Raw genomic sequence first — 24,201 nt, 5'->3', positions numbered from 1 at the left:
CTGTGTGTGTGAAAGGGAAGAGAGCTGGCAGTCAAGTCTGTCTTCATTATTTAATATATATATATATAATTATAATTATATAATGTTCACACAGGCATCAGGGAACACAATGAGCACACAACGGAGAAAAAGCCATGTTGTGGACATTACAGAAAAGAATTTAAGAAATAAAAAAATTCTTAAAATTAAGAGTTATCTTTAAGAAATTCATTCTCTGTTGTGTCTTCATACTTACAGTATATGATCCGTCCACATCTCTCATTTAAGCTTATTTTCAAGAACACCAACACTGTAAAAAAAATTAGGTCTCCAATTGAAAATTTTCTAGTGACCGATCACATCTAAATTTTTTAGTTGGCCAAATTGAATTTCTTGAATTTTAATTGAATTAAAGTGCATCAATTTACAGAAAATTTTCAATTGGAGACCCACATTTTTTTTACAGTAAAGGTATTTCAATGTGTGACTTATTTTTGAATAAAACATAGTTTCTGCTCTCTAAAATCCCAAATAATGTCCTTTGTTTTTGAGATTTTTAGAGTGAGATTTGATTTCTTGCACCAATAAAAAAAATATATATATATAGGACTGGACAAGCAGAAATTGTTCTTTAAGGTAATAATCACAGGTCATCACTTTATATAGTAAATAATGATTATGTTAAACACAATGACTCGGTCCCCTGTTAGATAGTAAATCACGACACCAGTGTGTTTAATTTTTCATTTCTTGCCATAAACACACTGTAGATATTTAGAGTTTTTATAGCAATAACTGAGTTTTAAGAGTTAAATCAAGCAGAAATATTTCTATAATGTATAAATTGCAGATCATCTTTGAATAATGATTATGTTAAACACAATGACTCGGTCCCCTGTTAGATAGTAAATCACGACACCAGTGTGTTTGCGTTGTCATTTCTTCATCTCAAACACACTGTGGAGATTTAGAGTTTTTATAGCAATAACTGAGTTTTAAGAGTTAAATCAAGCAGAAATAGTTCTCTAATGTATTAATTGCAGATCCTCTTTGAATAATGATTATGTTAAACACAATGACTCGGTCCCCTGTTAGATAGTAAATCACGACACCAGTGTGTTTAATTTGTCATTTCTTGCCATAAACACACTGTAGATATTTAGAGTTTTTATAGCAATAACTGAGTTTTAAGAGTTAAATCAAGCAGAAATATTTCTATAATGTATAAATTGCAGATCATCTTTGAATAATGATTATGTTAAACACAATGACTCTGTCCCCTGTTAGATAGTAAATCACGACACCAGTGTGTTTAATTTGTCATTTCTTGCCATAAACACACTGTAGATATTTAGAGTTTTTATAGCAATAACTGAGTTTTAAGAGTTAAATCAAGCAGAAATATTTCTATAATGTATAAATTGCAGATCCTCTTTGAATAATGATTATGTTAAACACAATGACTCGGTCCCCTGTTAGATAGTAAATCACGACACCAGTGTGTTTGCGTTGTCATTTCTTGCCATAAACACACTGTGGAGATTTAGAGTTTTTATAGCAATAACTGAGTTTTAAGAGTTAAATCAAGCAGAAATATTTCTCTAATGTATTAATTGCAGATCCTCTTTGAATAATGATTATGTTAAACACAATGACTCGGTCCCCTGTTAGATAGTAAATCACGACACCAGTGTGTTTGCTTTGTCATTTCTTGCCATCATAAACACACTGTGGAGATTTAGAGTTTTTATAGCAATAACTGAGTTTTAAGAGTTAAATCAAGCAGAAATATTTCTATAATGTATTAATTGCAGATCCTCTTTGAATAATGATTATGTTAAACACAATGACTCGGTCCCCTGTTAGATAGTAAATCACGACACCAGTGTGTTTGCGTTGTCATTTCTTCATCTCAAACACACTGTGGAGATTTAGAGTTTTTATAGCAATAACTGAGTTTTAAGAGTTAAATCAAGCAGAAATATTTCTATAATGTATTAATTGCAGATCATCTTTGAATAATGATTATGTTAAACACAATGACTCGGTCCCCTGTTAGATAGTAAATCACGACACCAGTGTGTTTGCGTTGTCATTTCTTGTCATAAACACACTGTGGAGATTTAGAGTTTTTATAGCAATAACTGAGTTTTAAGAGTTAAATCAAGCAGAAATAGTTCTCTAATGTATAAATTTCAGATCCTCTTTGAATAATGATTATGTTAAACACAATGACTCGGTCCCCTGTTAGATAGTAAATCACGACACCAGTGTGTTTGCGTTGTCATTTCTTGCCATAAACACACTGTAGAGATTTAGAGTTTTTATAGCAATAACTGAGTTTTAAGAGTTAAATCAAGCAGAAATATTTCTATAATGTATTAATTGCAGATCCTCTTTGAATAATGATTATGTTAAACACAATGACTCGGTCCCCTGTTAGATAGTAAATCACGACACCAGTGTGTTTGCGTTGTCATTTCTTCATCTCAAACACACTGTGGAGATTTAGAGTTTTTATAGCAATAACTGAGTTTTAAGAGTTAAATCAAGCAGAAATATTTCTCTAATGTATAAATTTCAGATCATCTTTGAATAATGATTATGTTAAACACAATGACTCTGTCCCCTGTTAGATAGTAAATCACGACACCAGTGTGTTTGCTTTGTCATTTCTTGCCATCATAAACACACTGTGGAGATTTAGAGTTTTTATAGCAATAACTGAGTTTTAAGAGTTAAATCAAGCAGAAATATTTCTCTAATGTATAAATTTCAGATCATCTTTGAATAATGATTATGTTAAACACAATGACTCGGTCCCCTGTTAGATAGTAAATCACGACACCAGTGTGTTTGCTTTGTCATTTCTTGCCATCATAAACACACTGTGGAGATTTAGAGTTTTTATAGCAATAACTGAGTTTTAAGAGTTAAATCAAGCAGAAATATTTCTCTAATGTATTAATTGCAGATCCTCTTTGAATAATGATTATGTTAAACACAATGACTCGGTCCCCTGTTAGATAGTAAATCACGACACAGTGTGTTTGCGTTGTCATTTCTTCATCTCAAACACACTGTAGAGATTTAGAGTTTTTATAGCAATAACTGAGTTTTAAGAGTTAAATCAAGCAGAAATATTTCTCTAATGTATTAATTGCAGATCCTCTTTGAATAATGATTATGTTAAACACAATGACTCGGTCCCCTGTTAGATAGTAAATCACGACACCAGTGTGTTTAATTTGTCATTTCTTGCCATCATAAACACACTGTAGAGATTTAGAGTTTTTATAGCAATAACTGAGTTTTAAGAGTTAAATCAAGCAGAAATATTTCTCTAATGTATTAATTGCAGATCATCTTTGAATAATGATTATGTCAAACACAATGACTCGGTCCCCTGTTAGATAGTAAATCACGACACCAGTGTGTTTAATTTGTCATTTCTTCATCTCAAACACACTGTAGATATTCACTGTATAGATTGAGATAACTCAATTTTATGGTGACTTGCATTAAAATGTTTATCCGTCTCAATTAAATTATGTGAACTGAATGACTTTTAACATTGACACTTTAGTTATTTAACCAACTGATGATTTTCAAGTCAGCAATCAACACACAACTGAGTTTTGACCTCCAAAATCTTATTATAGTGTATTTTTATGGTAAGTATTGGTGTTTTATGTTTTAAATCAAGCAGAAATCACTCTTTAAGGAAACAATTGCAGGTCACACTTTATACAGTGAACATGATTTCCTTAAATTGACTTAAGTCCCCTGTTGGATGGTAAAACACGACACCTGTTTGATTGCTTTGCCATTTCTTGCCATCACAAACACACTGTAGAGATTTTGAAGGTCAGAACTAAATTTTTTGGTGACTTGCATGAAAATCTTCATCCGTCTCAATTAAATTATGTGAACTGAATGTCTTTTAACATTGACACTTTAGTCGAAGATTTTCAACTCAACAATCAACACACAACTGAGTTTTGACCTCCAAAATCATTATACAGTGTATATTAAATTTAAATAAAAAATAAAAATTTCCTTACAAAACAGTTTGACTCAAGTTTGACTCTCTACTGCTTATTCATTATTGTTTATGTTACATGGTCCATGTTTACATTACAGTATAAAATTTTTCCTAAGTTTTCCCCTTTTATATAGATGGTAATGACTAAATATCCTCGCACACCGAAATTTTCACAAGTTAAAAAAAAGATCAAGCACGTTTACACACAGCCTCTGAAACTTTCCTTCCTTCATCATAAAAAAAAATCTGATCAGGTTCAGTTTTCTGCAATTTTCGCATCCATAGCAAGCATTTAAAGAGGGGTTTCAAATTTCTGTGTTATTCATTTTTGTGTTAAAATTTTGAACATAAGTTGAACAGTTTAAAAAAGAAAGTGTGAACCTTCAAATTAGCCATTATAGTTCATAAAGTTTTGCTGGCGTTTGTATCTAATTGAGAAAAGAATGAATGTAAATTGAAAGATGTCGTCATTGAACGCATTTTGTGCCAAAGCAAATAAATGATCCACAGTTTAGCCACATAGGCTGATGTGATCCCTGAGTGAAGAGTTTTGAAAAAGTGATGAGTATTCAGAAATGTGTCCTAGCAGATGTTTAAAAAACCCTGTAATATCACTATTAGTAAGGGATCACTGTATAATATCAGTCTTTAAATGTGAGATATTTAAAGTGAACCTAAAGTATACTTGCAATAGTGGGATTTTATCACAATTAAATATACTTAATGGATGTTTCGCAAAAGCGTTGTTTAGTGATATTGCGTCCTTGTGTTTCTGCTGTACGTCATCAGCAACTGTCTAAGTTCAATTACAATACTCAAGAACACATGTACAGAGGATGCACAAAAGTACCCGGATGTTATAAGATATATGAGTATAAATAACTCCATACAGATCTATTGTTTTACAAAAATAATCTATTGTTTACAAAAGGAGAAAACGTGTGTACTTTAATGAAAACTTGGACCATGTGACATAAACTGAAGTTAACAGCAAAAAAATATACTATAATGCTGACTGTTGTTAGTGTTTTTTGTTGTATGAGTTAAAAGTGTATATGTTGGGTGAATCCTCATTGTGTTCTGGAAGAATGAGTTGATTTAAGACATCAATGAAGTGTTTTGGTAGTTTTAGCACATTTTGAACGTGAAATTAACTGCTTTGCTTTGAAAGGTGTCCTAGCGATTGTAGCTGAGAGATAGACGTCAAACAGACTCAAACAAAGACCCAGAATTCTGTGGTGTTACAGCACTGTGGCTGCTGTAAATGGCTGCTGTACGGTTTCTTTATGAAATAACAGGCACAATGGCAAAGATATTTCTGCAAAAACTCCAAAGTAATGTTCGGTTGCAGTGAGAAAGTCACAAGAGACAACTAAAAAAACTCATGCGTGTATTTAGCCTAGTGTAGATCTGTTTGCTTACACATCCCCCAAACTCCATTTACATATGAATACAGGAAAGGCCAAAGCCATTGTCTCACAGGTGAGGAACAGGCCTAACAGAGCTGTTACACCCATGTCACAGACACAAACTTCTCATCCAAACTGGAGAAAACGCTGGGATTTACCTGGGAAAATTAAATCAATGTACACTTTTTCCAATCCCTACGACACATTTTTCAATACTTGGGTCACTTTTTTAAAACTCTTCTCACACTTTTTCACACAACTGAATTTCAGCTTGGCACAGCAGTTATTTTAGTGTTCAAAATGCACTAAAACTACCAAAAAGGATTCTGAGGATTCAAAAGAATCACCCAATATTTCAATATGGTAATACTGCCGAAATGTAGCAAATTGTTTTGTTTTTTTTAATTAATTTTAGTTAAGTTTTGAACATAAGTTAGGGAGTTTTGAAAAGAGAATCAAAAATTTTTCAAATTGGCCTATACAGTTCATAATGTTTTGGTGGTGTTTGTGTTGAAGTAAGAAAATAATTCTTATAAATCGAAAGATGTCGCCATTGAATGTATTTTATGCCAAATCAATGATAAATTATGACTTTAGATGGCCCCACTTTATATTAGGGGGCCTTAACTACTATGTACTTAAATAGGTACAATGTACTTATTGTGTTCATATTGTATTGCAAAACACTTTTGCTGATATTGAGGTGGGATACGGGTAGGGTCAGGTGTGGTTGTATTGGTAAGTTTAAAGGTAGGGTTAGATGTAAGGGAAGTGTCAACAGTGTAATTACAAATGTAACTACAGAAATTAATTACAGATGTAATTACATGCAGGTATATTTAAAAATGTAAGTACAATGTAAAGACATGTATGTACACAATAAGTGCATTGTATCAAATGGATAATTAAAATGTTAGTACATAGTAGTTAAGGCCACCTAATATAAAGTGGGTCCCTTTGGATTTTAAGATTTTATATTTCAGTATAATTCCTGCAGAAATGAGTTGATCATCGTTCTGACTTGAATGTGTTTGATCAGTTCTGAAAGCAGTGTGTTAGCATTCAAAGAATGTGCTAAAAATATATAGTTTTGCAGATAGTTAGGTACGAATAACAAAAGTGTTCGTGGATTTTGGAAAATGTGGTCATTGAATGCATTTTGTGTGAAAGCAATGAAAAATGATTCACAGTTTTTAACATATCAATTTAGTATTGGCCAATGCAATAAAAAAAAAAAACGTAAAGCGATATGCAGAAAGCTGTGGGGCTAAACACCAAGAAAATATCACTTCTAATAAGATGAAAATATATTTAATTTAATTTTTAAAACAATTTAAAACATGTCAACAGTTTTATTTTTATTTTATTTTTTTACATTTGCTGGGACACATTTCTCAATCCTCATCACTTTTTCACTGTTCACTTTTTGTCTTCACTCAGTGATCACATCAGTCTATGTGGCTAAACTCTGGATCATTTATCATTGCTTTGGGCACAAAATGTGTTCAATGACGACATCTTTCAATTTACATTCATTCTTTTCTGACTTTGACACAAACACCACCAAAACATTATGTACTATACAGGCCAATTTGAACATTTTTACATTCTCTTTTCAAAACTGTTAAACTTATGTTAAAAAAAAATAGACATTTGCTACATTTCGACAGTAATACCATATTGAAATATATTTTGAATCTAAAATACTATCAAAACAAATAGATTTAGCTGGTGTTAGTTTTTAAATTGCATTGCCATCCATTCAAAAGGGAAAAATTTAGGAATAATGTTATACTGTACTGGACCAAGGACCATGTAACATAAACTGCAGTGAATTATAGTGTAAGTCTTTTTTTGAAAAGAAAATTTTACAGAAGAAAACATTGTGTAATGATCATGTGTTTTAGGTCTGTGTTTTATGATTGAAAAAGTGTGTTTGTTGGGTCCTTTTTGGTAGTTTTAGTGCATTTTGAACACTAAAATAACTGCTGTGCCAAGCTGAAATTCAGTTGTGTGAATTTGTGTGAAAAAGTGTGAGAAGAGTTTTAAAAAAGTGACCCAAGTATTGAAAAATGTGTCGTAGGGATTGGAAAAAGTGTACATTGATTTAATTTTCCCAGGTAAATCCCAGCGTTTTCTCTAGTTTGGATGAGAAGTTTGTGTCTCTGACATGGGTGTAACAGCTCTGTTAGGCCTGTTCCTCACCTGTGAGACAATGGCTTTGGCCTTTCCTGTATTCATATGTAAATGGAGTTTGGGGGATGTGTAAGCAAACAGATCTACACTAGGCTAAATACACGCATGAGTTTTTTTAGTTGTCTCTTGTGACTTTCTCACTGCAACCGAACATTACTTTGGAGTTTTTGCAGAAATATCTTTGCCATTGTGCCTGTTATTTCATAAAGAAACCGTACAGCAGCCATTTACAGCAGCCACAGTGCTGTAACACCACAGAATTCTGGGTCTTTGTTTGAGTCTGTTTGACGTCTATCTCTCAGCTACAATCGCTAGGACACCTTTCAAAGCAAAGCAGTTAATTTCACGTTCAAAATGTGCTAAAACTACCAAAACACTTCATTGATGTCTTAAATCAACTCATTCTTCCAGAACACAATGAGGATTCACCCAACATATACACTTTTAACTCATACAACAAAAAACACTAACAACAGTCAGCATTATAGTATATTTTTTTGCTGTTAACTTCAGTTTATGTCACATGGTCCAAGTTTTCATTAAAGTACACACGTTTTCTCCTTTTGTAAACAATAGATTATTTTTGTAAAACAATAGATCTGTATGGAGTTATTTATACTCATATATCTTATAACATCCGGGTACTTTTGTGCATCCTCTGTACATGTGTTCTTGAGTATTGTAATTGAACTTAGACAGTTGCTGATGACGTACAGCAGAAACACAAGGACGCAATATCACTAAACAACGCTTTTGCGAAACATCCATTAAGTATATTTAATTGTGATAAAATCCCACTATTGCAAGTATACTTTAGGTTCACTTTAAATATCTCACATTTAAAGACTGATATTATACAGTGATCCCTTACTAATAGTGATATTACAGGGTTTTTTAAACATCTGCTAGGACACATTTCTGAATACTCATCACTTTTTCAAAACTCTTCACTCAGGGGTCACATCAGCCTATGTGGCTAAACTGTGGATCATTTATTTGCTTTGGCACAAAATGCGTTCAATGACGACATCTTTCAATTTACATTCATTCTTTTCTCAATTAGATACAAACGCCAGCAAAACTTTATGAACTATAATGGCTAATTTGAAGGTTCACACTTTCTTTTTTAAACTGTTCAACTTATGTTCAAAATTTTAACACAAAAATGAATAACACAGAAATTTGAAACCCCTCTTTAAATGCTTGCTATGGATGCGAAAATTGCAGAAAACTGAACCTGATCAGATTTTTTTTTATGATGAAGGAAGGAAAGTTTCAGAGGCTGTGTGTAAACGTGCTTGATCTTTTTTTTAACGTGTGAAAATTTCGGTGTGCGAGGATATTTAGTCATTACCATCTATATAAAAGGGGAAAACTTAGGAACAATTTTATACTGTAATGTAAACATGGACCATGTAACATAAACAATAATGAATAAGCAGTAGAGAGTCAAACTTGAGTCAAACTGTTTTGTAAGGAAATTTTTATTTTTTATTTAAATTTAATATACACTGTATAATGATTTTGGAGGTCAAAACTCAGTTGTGTGTTGATTGTTGAGTTGAAAATCTTCGACTAAAGTGTCAATGTTAAAAGACATTCAGTTCACATAATTTAATTGAGACGGATGAAGATTTTCATGCAAGTCACCAAAAAATTTAGTTCTGACCTTCAAAATCTCTACAGTGTGTTTGTGATGGCAAGAAATGGCAAAGCAATCAAACAGGTGTCGTGTTTTACCATCCAACAGGGGACTTAAGTCAATTTAAGGAAATCATGTTCACTGTATAAAGTGTGACCTGCAATTGTTTCCTTAAAGAGTGATTTCTGCTTGATTTAAAACATAAAACACCAATACTTACCATAAAAATACACTATAATAAGATTTTGGAGGTCAAAACTCAGTTGTGTGTTGATTGCTGACTTGAAAATCATCAGTTGGTTAAATAACTAAAGTGTCAATGTTAAAAGTCATTCAGTTCACATAATTTAATTGAGACGGATAAACATTTTAATGCAAGTCACCATAAAATTGAGTTATCTCAATCTATACAGTGAATATCTACAGTGTGTTTGAGATGAAGAAATGACAACGCAAACACACTGGTGTCGTGATTTACTATCTAACAGTGGACCGAGTCATTGTGTTTAACATAATCATTATTCAAAGAGGATCTGCAATTAATACATTAGAGAAATATTTCTGCTTGATTTAACTCTTAAAACTCAGTTATTGCTATAACAACTCTAAATCTCCACAGTGTGTTTATGATGGCAAGAAATGACAAAGCAAACACACTGGTGTCGTGATTTACTATCTAACAGGGGACCGAGTCATTGTGTTTAACATAATCATTATTCAAAGAGGATCTGCAATTAATACATTAGAGAACTATTTCTGCTTGATTTAACTCTTAAAACTCAGTTATTGCTATAAAAACTCTAAATCTCTACAGTGTGTTTGAGATGAAGAAATGACAACGCAAACACACTGGTGTCGTGATTTACTATCTAACAGGGGACCGAGTCATTGTGTTTAACATAATCATTATTCAAAGAGGATCTGCAATTAATACATTAGAGAACTATTTCTGCTTGATTTAACTCTTAAAACTCAGTTATTGCTATAAAAACTCTAAATCTCCACAGTGTGTTTGAGATGAAGAAATGACAACGCAAACACACTGGTGTCGTGATTTACTATCTAACAGGGGACCGAGTCATTGTGTTTAACATAATCATTATTCAAAGATGATCTGCAATTAATACATTATAGAAATATTTCTGCTTGATTTAACTCTTAAAACTCAGTTATTGCTATAAAAACTCTAAATCTCCACAGTGTGTTTATGGCAAGAAATGACAACGCAAACACACTGGTGTCGTGATTTACTATCTAACAGGGGACCGAGTCATTGTGTTTAACATAATCATTATTCAAAGAGGATCTGAAATTTATACATTAGAGAACTATTTCTGCTTGATTTAACTCTTAAAACTCAGTTATTGCTATAAAAACTCTAAATCTCCACAGTGTGTTTATGGCAAGAAATGACAACGCAAACACACTGGTGTCGTGATTTACTATCTAACAGGGGACCGAGTCATTGTGTTTAACATAATCATTATTCAAAGATGATCTGCAATTAATACATTAGAGAACTATTTCTGCTTGATTTAACTCTTAAAACTCAGTTATTGCTATAAAAACTCTAAATCTCTACAGAGTGTTTATGGCAAGAAATGACAACGCAAACACACTGGTGTCGTGATTTACTATCTAACAGGGGACCGAGTCATTGTGTAAATCATAAATAAATCAAAAGTGGTTTGTTTAAAAAAACTCATAAATGTATAAGGTGGTAAGGTGGGCCTTTTACACCCCATTTTACATGGGGCAAAAGTCACACATTATTTATACAAATACTTGAGCTAAAATGTTTTTTTTTTTTAATAATGTCTTAACACTTGTTTAAAAGAATAGTAAAGTTTGTACTATTTTCTGTTTATTTTGATAAATACAATAATATTCAATGAATATAGGCTACTGTCATTAAAATATGTTAAAATAAAAAATACAAAAACAAAACTTCTAATTACATTCTGGTTGTTTAGATTTTTAAATCCTTTTTTCTTGGATTCTGTGTAGAATTTAATTGTAATGTAATGCAAAGTTTGAAACTAGTCAGGGTATCTAGTAAAGAGATGTAATGCTTGTTCCTTTAGTAAGCAGCCTGTTAAACAGCAGAGTCTCTCTGGGACAGCAGGCCATTCAAACAATAGAGGAGTGTGTGTGAACGACGTGTGTTTAAGAGCCCTTACAGTTCCTGCTCCAGCCTACAGGGGAGCTGCTGAGTATGACCTTAAACACACACACACACTTAGGTCCCCACTTGGTCATAAGTTTTAAAAAAATTACCAGAGTGTTTTTACTTAATTTTCACATGATTTAAACACACACACTTGTAGGTCCCCACTTGGTCAAAAGTAAAAAAAATCACCAGAGTGTTTTTTTAGTGTTTTTACTTGATTTTAACATGATTTAAAGCATGACCAACAGGGGACCTGAAAAATGTCCCCTCTTGGCTCAGAGGTCCCCTGTTAGTGAGTGTGTTACGACACCAAGGTCCCCTGTTAGATAGGTAGACAAGTACACACACACACACACACACACACACACACACACACACACACTGCCCCTGCCCCTAAACCTACCCATCACACACACACACACACACACACACACACACACACACACACACACACACACACACACACACACACACACACACACACACACACACACACACACACACACACACACACACACACACACACACACACACTCACACACACACACACACACACACACACACACACACACACACACACACACACACACACTGCCCCTGCCCCTAAACCTACCCATCACACACACACACACACACACACACACACACACACACACACACACTGCCCCTGCCCCTAAACCTACCCATCACACACACACACACACACACTGCCCCTAAACCTACCCATCACACACACACACACACACACACACACACACACACACACACACACACACACACACACACACACACACACACACACACACACACACACACACACACACACACACACACACACACACACACACACACACACACACACACACACACACACACACACACACACACACAAACCTGCCCCTAAACCTACCCATCACACACACACACACACACACACACACACACAAACCTGCCCCTAAACTTACCCATCACAGGAGACATTCTGCATTTTTACATTTTCAAAAAACATCACTGAGTCTGATTTATAAGATGTTTTCCTCATGGGGACCAAAAAATGTCCCCACAAGGATGAGGATTTCGGATATCGCCATCTTTGTGGGGACATTTTGTCCCCATAACGTAGGGATTACCAGTCCACACACACACACACACACACACACACACATACACACACACACACACACACACACACACACACACACACACACACACACACACACACATGTTTGTTTTTGTGAAATGTGAGGACATTCCATAGGCGTAATGGTTTTTATACCGTACAAACCATATTTTCTATCCCCTTACACTGCCCCTAAACCTACCCATCACACACACACACACACACACACACTGCCCCTGCCCCTAAACCTAACCCTCACAGGAGACTGTGCAGTTCACTTTCTGTGAAAAAAAACTTGTTCTGTGTGATTTATAAGCATTTTGAAAAGTGAGGACATGGGGAACGTCTCATATTTCACCCTCTTTTTGTAATACCCATGTCATACCCATGTCATTATACACATTTGTGTCCTGATATTTCACAAAAACATGCCCACACACACACACACACACACACACACACACACACACACACACACACACACACACACACACACACACACACACACACACACACACACACACACACACACACACACACACACACACACACATTTATAATGTTAATAGCAGATCCTTCAAGTCCTGTAGGTTTAGAGGTCGAGCCGCTGTGGATCCTTAAGCGGAGACGATCAGCGATATTTACTTATGCATGCCTGTATAAATTCACACGATGTGTGCACAGTATGCGACTGTCTTTCAAAAACAGCAAGTGTGCGCCATGCCCTGTGCTTACACTGAGAGCGGGAGGAAAAGCAGTCCATTCGGTCCACACACAGACTGGGGTTTGTGTACAGAGGATCCTCCAGGTCTCTGTCGGCAGTCTGTGTTTACTCACAGGACAGCTGGTGCTATTTCGTTATTATTATGAGTGTGTGCGCGTGAGACACAGCGAGCTCATGGTCATCTGTGGTATGTCTGTGTGTTGTGGTTTGTGTTAAATCTGTTGTTTTGAAAACCCACACACACACACACACACACACACACACACACACGTTCCCTGGACGCTGCATTTGTCCTGATGTCCAAAGTCCTGCGGTGCGACTAAGGGCCAATTTAAAGGACATCTGTTGCTCTTGGCCGACATAACTGGCACACCGATGCAGAACACACACGGGAAATTTGGACAGGAGACGAAGCCACAGCGCACACACGCATACACACACCTGTAGAAACACACACACACACACACACACACACACACACACACACACACACACACACACACACACACACACACACACACACACACACACACACACACACACACACACACACACACACACATTTATAATGTTACAAAATATTCTATTTCAAATAAATGCTGTTCTTTTGAACTTCCTATTCATCAAAGAATCATGAAAATAAAATGTATCACAGTTTCCACAAAAATATGAACACTGATAATAATCATAAAAGTATTTCTAATGTTTTAAAATATTTAAAAACATAGTTTAATAATAATAATAAAAAAGTCATATAGCACTGTAAGTGCTTTGAGCCGTTTTACTAAATGACATTGAAATTATTCTAAAATTTTTAAGTTTTTTTTTATTTTTATATTTCGACATTTAAAAGTATATTCTGAAAATGTTATAAAGTGTAAAAATATAAATATTAATTTAAGTATTTATAATGTTTCTAAATATTTAATTACATTTTTAAAATGTTAGAATAATTTCCATGTCATTTATCAAAACAACTCAAAGCACTTACAGTGCTATATGACTTTTTAAAAATTAAACTATACGTTTTAAAATATTTAAAAACATTATACTTAAATATTTACATTTTTACAGTTTATAATATTTTAAGAATATACTTTTAAATGTTTAAATATTTTAAAAAATAATAGAAATATTTGAGCATTAATATAAAAAAAAATTCTCTGTATAATATTATGTCAAAATTTAAATTTTTAAAGAATGTTAGAATAATTTCCATGTCATTACTTAAAAAAATATTTTAAGATTTTTAAATATTTCGACATATAAAAATATATACAGGTCCTTCTCAAAAAATTTGCATATTGTGATAAAAGTTCATTATTTTCCATAATGTAATGATAAAAATTAAACTTTCATATATTTCAGATTCATTGCACACCAACTGAAATATTTCAGGTCTTTTATTGTTTTAATACTGATGATTTTGGCATACAGCTCATGAAAATCTTTAAAAAATTAGCATATCATGTAAAGGTTCTCTAAACGAGCTATTAACCTAATCATATGAATCAACTAATTAACTCTAAACACCTGCAAAACATTCCTGAGGCTTTTAAAAACTCCCAGCCTGGTTCATTACTCAAAACCGCAATCATGGGTAAGACTGCCGACCTGACTGCTGTCCAGAAGGCCATCACTAGCCGCGTTTCCATTACTGATTTGCGCAAAACTTTTGCGATATTTTCTAAAAGTCGACAAAAAAATATTGCGAAATGACAGCGTTTCCATTAACTGATGTTATGCGACTAAAACATTTTTTTTCCTCTCGTGATAAATCATTCCAAAAATCATGCTATGTATGTGGTTAGGTTTATGTATATCCCAGCCACCGCACGCCATTATTATTAATAGTAAGAGACGTGCGTGTTATTCAAGCTCTGATGGCAAGGAAAGCACCATATACTTGAGCGGCACATATGAGGTGTTATGATAAATTGTGGCATTTTATATTCTATAGTATTTTTATGAGTTTAATAAAGAACTCGTCTTCTGTCCAAACATACCATCATCTGTAAAGAATGATCGACTTTTACATACGGCAGGTTATTGTGACGCATTGCCACATACAGAGACGAGCGAAAATTTACATGGTGGTAACTCAAAGGTTTTTTTTACCACTTCGTTATTTTGGCTCCGAATTTCGTTTGTTGGAAATATAAACTGAATTTAGAAATGCTTTTGAAATGAAAAACTTTGCGTTTAATAAACAAAATATATTTTTGAAATGAAGACAGCGTTTGGAGTGCAGACTAATCCGTTCCCTGAGTCCACGGCCTTTGCTGTTATCGTGAGTGTACACAAATAAAAGTAGACGGTTTATAGTTTATAATTATCTCTTGCACTTATTATCTGCATGGCTAAAAATTACGGAGTATTTTAAGTTTCTGCTAGAATAGCCGAAGGAAAAAATTCATCAAAAGGCGACAACGACTTTGTCGGAAAGAGGGTTAAAGAAAACGTAGCCTATTTAGTTTCATATAGTTAGGCTATGTCTAAATATTATAATCTTTTAATTTCATATGTTGATTATGAAAAGTGAGCAGCATGAGTAAAGCTACATAATCAGATGCGCTTATGTCTGGAGACATGGATTTTGAGCACAATTGAATTGTTTTCTAGAAAATCTTTCTTTAAAATTAATTTCGTTTTGTATAAATTGTATTTTAATTTTGATCAATGTTTAATCAACTATTTGGCTGTATATTTAATAAATAAGAAGCAAACCAAGATCCTAGGGAATGGATTGACGTGCGTCTTTGAGCAAGGCTGAAACTATAGCGTCTTTCTGTTTTAATACATTTCTTGAATATATGTCATAATTACAGTATAGGCCTATAGATAGTTATGATATTTGTGGTTGCACCGGGGTCCGTCATTATAAAGTTACGCCACTTTCCTTATTAGGAGAAAATATATGTCGTTTTAACGACATAAGATCTCGTACACACTTGAGTGGAAAAAAAATGATATGTAGGCCCTGTGTGAGAGCAATGCGTGAACGTACCAGGTGACCTGTAAATGCGGAAAAACCGTTTCCATTGCAGTTTTGCGAAAATTGGGGACATTCAAAGTTTTTCGAATTGCCTGAAAAACCACCTCATGCGAGCGTAAAAACTTTTTTTGTGATATATGGGAGTTTTGGCGAAATTGATGCGTTTCCATTGGGCGTATTTTCAATTTGCGCAATTTGAAGGGTAATGGAAACGCGGCTAGTGACACCCTCAAGCGAGAGGGTGAGACACAGAAAGAAATTTCTGAACGAATAGGCTGTTCCAGAGTGCTGTATCAAGGCACCTCAGTGGGAAGGAAAAAGTGTGGTAAAAAACGCTGCACAACGAGAAGAGGTGACCGGACCCTGAGGAAGATTGTGGAGAAGGTCCAAAGTACTTTTTTCGGATGAAAGCAAATTTTGCATGTCATTCGGAAATCAAGGTGCCAGAGTCTGGAGGAAGACTGGGGAGAAGGAAATGCCAAAATGCCTGAAGTCCAGTGTCCAGTACCCACAGTCAGTGATGGTTTGGGGTGCCATGTCATCTGCTGGTGTTGGTCCACTGTGTTTTATCAAGGGCAGGGTCAATGCAGATAGCTATCAGGAGATTTTGGAGCACTTCATGCTTCCATCTGCTGAAAAGCTTTATGGAGATGAAGATTTCGTTTTTCAGCACGACCTGGCACCTGCTCACAGTGCCAAAACCACTGGTAAATGGTTTACTGACCATGGTATTACTGTGCTCAATTGGCCTGCCAACTCTCCTGACCTGAACCCCATAGAGAATCTGTGGGATATTGAGAAGAGAAAGTTGAGAGACGCAAGACCCAACACTCTGGATGAGCTTAAAGGGTTAGTTCACCCAAAAATGAAAATTCTGTCATTAATTCCTCACCCTCATGTCGTTGGACACCCGTAAGACCTCCGTTCATCTTCAGACACAAATGAAGATATTTTAGTGTAAAGCTGATGCTGAGAAAGGCTTCAGATAGGCCTCCATTGGCATTCAGTACATTTACACTCACAAGACCCATAAAAGGCTCTTAAAACGTCATTACAAAGTCCGTCTCACCACAGTGGCTCTACAATAATTTTACGATGCGACGACAATAGTTTTTGTGCGCAAAAAAAAATCAAAATAACACCTTTATCCAGCTTGTTCTTGTCTTCCGTGTGTGTCTCCACGACGCATGCGCGAGAATATGACGTAGCGCCGGGTTTCGGGAATCCATGAAATGCACACTTTAGCCCCATTTTGAGAACTACGCCGAGACCTAAAGCGCGATCAATGTAGATCAACAGCTTAGACACGCGCGTCTTCCTCTGCTTGTAAACAAATCTCTTCTGGGTCATGTGTCCGAACGCCGGATCTGCGTCATATTCTCGCGCATGCGTCGTGGAGACACACACGGAAGACAAGAACAAGTTGGATAAAGGTGTTATTTTGATTTTTTTTTTGCGCACAAAAACTATTGTCGTCGCATCGTAAAATTATTGTAGAGCCACTGTGGTGAGATGGACTTTATAACGACGTTTTAAGTGCCTTTTATGGGTCTTGTGAGTGTAAATGTACTGAATGCCAATGGAGGCCTATCTGAAGCCTTTCTCAGCATCAGCTTTACACTAAAATATCTTAATTTGTGTCTGAAGATGAACGGAGGTCTGACGGGTGTCCAACGACATGAGGGTGAGGAATTAATGACAGAATTTTCATTTTTGGGTGAACTAACCCTTTAAGGCGGCTATCGAAGCATCCTGGGCCTCCATTACACCTGATTCCTCCATGCCACGCCGCATTGAAGCAGTCATTTCTGCAAAAGGATTCCAGACCAATTATTGAGTGCATAACTGAACATAATTATTTGAAGGTTGACTTTTTTTGTATTAAAAACACTTTTCTTTTACTGGTCGTCATTTTTTGAGATAGGAATTTTGGGTTTTCATGAGCTGTATGCCAAAATCATCAGTATTAAAACAATAAAAGACCTGAAATATTTCAGTTGGTGTGCAATGAATCTAAAATAGATGAAAGTATGGAAAATAATGAACTTTTATCACAATAAGCTAATTTTTTGAGAAGGACCTGCATTTAAAATTATTTTAAAGAGAAAAAATGTAAATATTAATACTTAAATATTTAAAAACAACTTTATTCTTAAAAAATATATAGTGCTCTAAGAAGCTCTTTGAGCTGGTTTGCTAAATGACATTGAAATTATTCTAAAATTCTTAAAATGAATAAAATCTATTTATTAAAATATTTTTATTTCCAAAAAATATTTAGACATTTAAAAATGTATTAAAAAAAATCTAAAGCAGAATTTTTTTAAATATAATTTTAAATATTTAGACATTTAAAAATAGAATAAAAAAAATATTATAAAGTGTAAAAATGTAATTATTAATATTTAAATATTTAAAAATATTTAGCTTTACAATTAAAAAAAAAATATATATATATATATAGTGCTGTATGCACTGAGCCGTTTGCTAAAAGACTATTAATTTTTAAAATGTAAAAAAAAAAATATTTATTTTAAAATATTTAGACATTTAAAAATATCATTTAAAAATATTATAAAAATGTCAACATTTTTACTGTATTTTTGATCAAATAAATGCAGCAGATGAGCAGAAGAGACTTCTTTCAAATAAATAACACAATTATTCCAAACTTTTGACCGGTCGTGTCCATCTCTATCAACTTCGTCTCCCATTTTGAATAAAAACACAATACTTTTTTTATTGTTGACACACAATACTAATATCTGATCATTTGCTCTTCTAAGCGTCTACATTTCTAGGAGACATCAGCAAACGTGTCTATCTTCAATCTCTAGAACCGAGATCTGCTGTATACGTATTAAATGCATATTAAAGATGTACCGTTGCATTGGAATATACACACACTGAGTGTTTTTTGTGGTGTTGTTGCTAGGATACGCCATCCTGCAGGCCATAATGGAGAAGGCGGGTCAGAACGGTTGGCAGGTGAGCGCCATCTGCGTGGAGAACTTCAACGACGCGAGTTACCGGCGGCTGCTGGAGGACCTGGACCGGCGGCAGGAGAAGAAGTTCGTCATCGACCTGGAGGCAGAGCGACTGCAGAACATCCTAGAGCAGGTCAACATCAACCCCATAATACACAATCCCAGTCACAGTGTCCACGATTCAATTATTCCAAAATTATCTGTCAGCAAAATGTAATCGCTTATTTCTCAAATCCTCCAACCACATTTTTCATCAGCAAAACAACAACAACAACAAACACACACTGGATAAATGGATCTTGTGCCTGTGGAATATATTTTTATTACAGAAATGCGTCACATGCACATTTCATGTTGACTTTGAAATTATTCTACAATATTCAAAATGTTTATTTTTTTGCATAAATATTTTTTTGATTTAAAATTTTAATTATACAACTCTATTGATCGCTGTAAGAACTTTGAGCCATTTTGCTTACAACTTTAAAATTAATGTAAAGTTAGTATGTAAAAAAAAAGTAAATATTTTTTAAAAAAAATTAGATTTTAAAATATGTAGACATTTAAAAAAGAAAATAAAAATTTAAATATTAATTATTGAAGTATTTCTAATATTTTTCAATATTTCAAAACATATTTATAATTTTTAAAAATGAGCCATTTAGCTAAATGCACATTAAAATGATTCTACAATTTTTTAAATGTAATTTAAAATATATATATATATATTTTTACGATTTTGTAATATTTAGACATTTAAAAATATATACTGAAAATATTATAAAGTGTAAAAATGTAAATATTTGTTTAAGTATTTCTAATGTTTTTAAATATTTAAAAACAGTTTTATAATTTTTTTAAGTGATATTGCACTGTAAGTGCTTTGAGCCGTTTTGATAAATTACATTAAAATTATTCTAACATTTTAAAAATCTAATTTAAAAAAATATTTTTTTTTAATATTTAGACATCTAAAAATATAATACATTTTTTTTATAAAGTGTAAAAATGTAAGTATTAATATTAAAATATGTCTAATATTTTTTACATTTTAAAAACATATAATTTTAAACATATAATTTTATAATATATAATAAAGTGCTATAAACGATTTGATCCATTTTGCTAAATGACTAAAAATATTCTACAATTTTTAAAATGTATTTCTTTTTAAATATATATTTTACGATACTTAGACATTTCAAATTAGAATTTAAAAATATTATAAAGTGTAAAATGTAAGTATTACAATATTTCTAATATTTTTTAAGTATTTAAAACATAACATTTTAAACATATAATTTATAATATGTGTGCTATAAGCGATTTGAGTAATTTTGCTAAATGACATTAAAGTTATTATACCATTTTTTAAAACATTTTTTATATATATTTTAGGATATTTAGACATTTAAAAATATAATTTAAAAATGTTTTAAAGTGTAAAAATGTAAGTATTAATTTTAAAATATTTATAATATTCTTTAAATATTTAAAAACAGTTATCATTTTTAAAAATTAGCCGTTTTGCTAAATGCTAAATGACATTAAGATGATTCTACAATTTTTTTTAAATGTATATAGGCCTAAATATATTTTAGGATATTTAGACATTTAAAAATAAAAAATATATATAAATGTAAAAATTTAAGTATTAATATTAAAATATGTCTAATATTTTTTTAAATATTTAAAGACATAATTTGAAACATATAATTTTATAATATATAATAAAGTGCTATAAGCGATTTGATCTGTTTTGCTAAATGACATTAAAATTATTCTACAATTTACTTTTTTTTTTTTAAATATATAGTTTACAATATTTAGACATTTAAAAATATAATTCAAAAGTGTAAAAATGTAAGTATTCATATTAAAATATTTCAAAACATAATTTAATACTTTAAAAAAATGGGCTTTAAATGCTTTGCTAAATGACAATTAAATTGTTCTAAAACATTTTTTTTATATATATTAAGATTTTTCAATATTTAGACATTTAAAAATATATTTAAAACAATATTCTAAAGCAGACATGGTCGTTTTGCTTACTCACACCAGACTTTTTAAAGACAAGTCAACTAATGTTATGTAAACAAACCTGATTGACAGGCAGAGAGTGTTTCTGATTGGCTAAAATAGCCCAGACCGCCCCCCCTAACTCATTTGAGCCTGTGACTGTCACAGCGACAGACTCACAAAACCCATTCCAGTAATATCTGTCAGCGAGCAGGAAGAGTTTATGGGTGGCATTCCAGAATACTAAATCGCTTACAGCACCTTTAAAGGAAAGGCACAAAAACACAAATCACAGAGCGCTGGAGGGATCACAGAGCGAGACGAACCATCAAGTGCTTTCCTTCTGGCCTGCCATTTGTTATTTCCTGTGTGACACGCTCTGATCCCTCCTCCTGCCTGCAGAGCTTCTCTCTGTTCCTCACACACTCGGTGTGTGTCATGTGCAGCGAGACCAAGTGCGGAGAGACGAGAACAGACACAGACACATCACAGCCACCTGAGCGGACGTTAAAGCGCAACTTTTTCAACCCGCTGTGCATGGGCGTCGGAACCATTGTTTGTGGACGGGACAAGACCCACCCACTTTTTACGATCAATGATATTGGACCCACTCACTTTTATCGTCTCTAACATTCAGCACATGTCTATTTACCTACACCTAATTGATAAACACTTATTATTAAACACATGTTAGACGCTTTATTTCCACTTTTCTAATATTTTTGTCATTTTTATTGAAAATAAATGCCTTTCCGATCTGATATGTGATGGGAAAAGGCAGAAGATTGAACTCGACGAAAGGCGGACTCGAACCGCGGGTCGACTTGTGCCAAAACTAGATGCCGTGCGTCTTACCCCTACACTACTGCCACTCTCAATAGTATGGCGATTCCCGTAATTTTGTCTTTCCGAACTATTCGCTTAGGAAGCAAAGTGGTATATTTGTACTTATTGGCATTTACTCCAGTACAAAAAATTCTGAGGACCCACCCACTTTTTTTTTGCTTCCGACGCCCATGCCGCTGTGTATTGTTGTACGGTAGTACCAACAAAAAGGCGGAGAAAAATCGCGTTTTTGTCAAAGACTACATCCAGATGGGATTCCATCAACACCCCCAAAGCTTCTGGATCCACATTTCATTCAGTAACATTAGGCAGTTTTGATTTAGATGCTGTTTAGGGGAGAGCAGGGACGAAAGTACCATTTTTCAGAAAATCGTCATTTTAAAAGATAATGTTTTAGACCGAGATATATTTTTGCTGTGGCCAATAACTCACAAGTGTGGTCTATCGATAGCAGGTGGTATTTTGTACAAATGTAGAACGACTACAGTATATTTTCACTTTGAACAGAAGCTGCACATTGTTACTTTTGACCCCATCAGGTGGGACGAAAGTAACACAACAATACAAGCTAGATTTTTTGCTGCTACTCTTGTTTTTATTAAACATACCTGACTATGACCTTGTTAATATGTAACTGCAAACATATTTTGTCCTTTATCTTTGCAAAAAATAATTAATTACATTTTCATTTTAAATGTTAAAGTTCATCAAATGTTTCAAATGTAATATGACTGTACAAACTTGAATTGTTTAGAATATTTTTTATTTGCAATGTCAATCTATTTGATACGTTTTTTCTTCAACAGTATGAACAATATAAAAATTAAATTAAATGTGCATAATATGCATTATATATATAATAGCGGGACAAAAGTGAGAAGTGTTACTTTCGTCCCGACAGGAAGTCCTGACATTTAAACACGATTTACTTTTATACTGAAAAACTCTGAAAAGACAAACCTTCAGGGTGTGTGACAGCACTAAATAACCCGTAGATTGATCATTACTGTGACACATAAAACAAGAAACACAACTTGTAATTAGAAAAAAAAGTACCGCTTCAGTAATTTACTTGCCGTACTTGAAAACTGCATTTCGGACGTAACCGCGGGAAACGATGGCGGAATCACATGATATTTGGCAGATCCGTCAAGGGTTGTGCTGAACCTGCTGTCATAGCTTGAAAAGCAAATGTATTCAGGGCTCGGAGAAAATCGCGCTGTTACTTTCACCCCGGTTCTCCCCTAATATTGAGGAATATCTGCTTACCGACGATCGCTTGTTTCTGCTTGCTCTTCGCCTGTGTTTTAATCAGGAGATTCTGTACTCTTTCATAAGCCTACAGCAGGGGTTTTCAAACTGGGGTCCGGGGACCCTCAGGGGTCCTCCAGAAGGCTCTAAGGGGTCCCCAGAAAATATCAGAGAACAAAAAGACAAAGCAAAAATGGATAAAGTCTACCGAGCATTCTACCGGTTTCTGTTAAATCTCATGTTAAATCGAAACGTTTCTCTCCTTTCTTGGTAAACGTACTTTCCAGGATTGTTTGATTTGTATCTTTCTAGTGAGTTTTTCTCACTATAGTCCCCTGTATCTCGCTCACTGGGGTTGTAAGGCATTCTTCTTAATGCAGTAGTAAGCTGCTTACATACATTTATTGTGAAAGTTGCTTATAAAAATAAGTTTAAATTTAAAATTTCTTCTTCGAGTTTATACATCCAACATATATACGTATAGCTAATTTAAGTTCGGAAACAATATGTTGTATTTATAATGTCACACTTACTATTTATCTCTGTTTTTTCATAAATATATTAGGGCTGTCAAAAGATTAATCGCGATTAATCGCATCCAAAACAAAAGTTTGTGTTTACATAATATATGTGTGTGTGTACTCTGTTAATTATTATTTATATATAAATACACACACAAGCATGTATATATTTAAGAAAAATATATAATTTTTATATATAAAACATTTATATTTATTAGGGCTGTCAAAAGATTAATCGCGATTAATCGCATCCAAAATAAAAGTTTGTGTTTACATAATATACGTGTGTGTACT

At 33.6% G+C, this 24,201-nt stretch overlaps 1 protein-coding gene across 2 annotated transcripts in view; it reads left to right on the top strand.

Annotated features, from left to right (window-relative positions):
* The window catches only part of gria4a (glutamate receptor, ionotropic, AMPA 4a), a 205,340-nt gene that overhangs the window by 54,519 nt on the left and 126,620 nt on the right, over positions 1-24,201 (top strand). For both annotated transcript variants that reach the window (XM_079822838.1, XM_079822837.1), the window contains exon 4: positions 19,216-19,400. In XM_079822838.1, coding sequence (XP_079678964.1) covers positions 19,216-19,400 — 185 coding nt within the window. The remainder of the gene's footprint in view (positions 1-19,215; positions 19,401-24,201) is intronic.

Source organism: Gobio gobio (genome assembly GCF_949357685.1).
Source record: "Gobio gobio genome assembly, chromosome: 8".
NCBI classification, from domain to species: domain Eukaryota; kingdom Metazoa; phylum Chordata; class Actinopteri; order Cypriniformes; family Gobionidae; genus Gobio; species Gobio gobio.
This window is presented reverse-complemented; position numbering and strand designations above follow the sequence as displayed.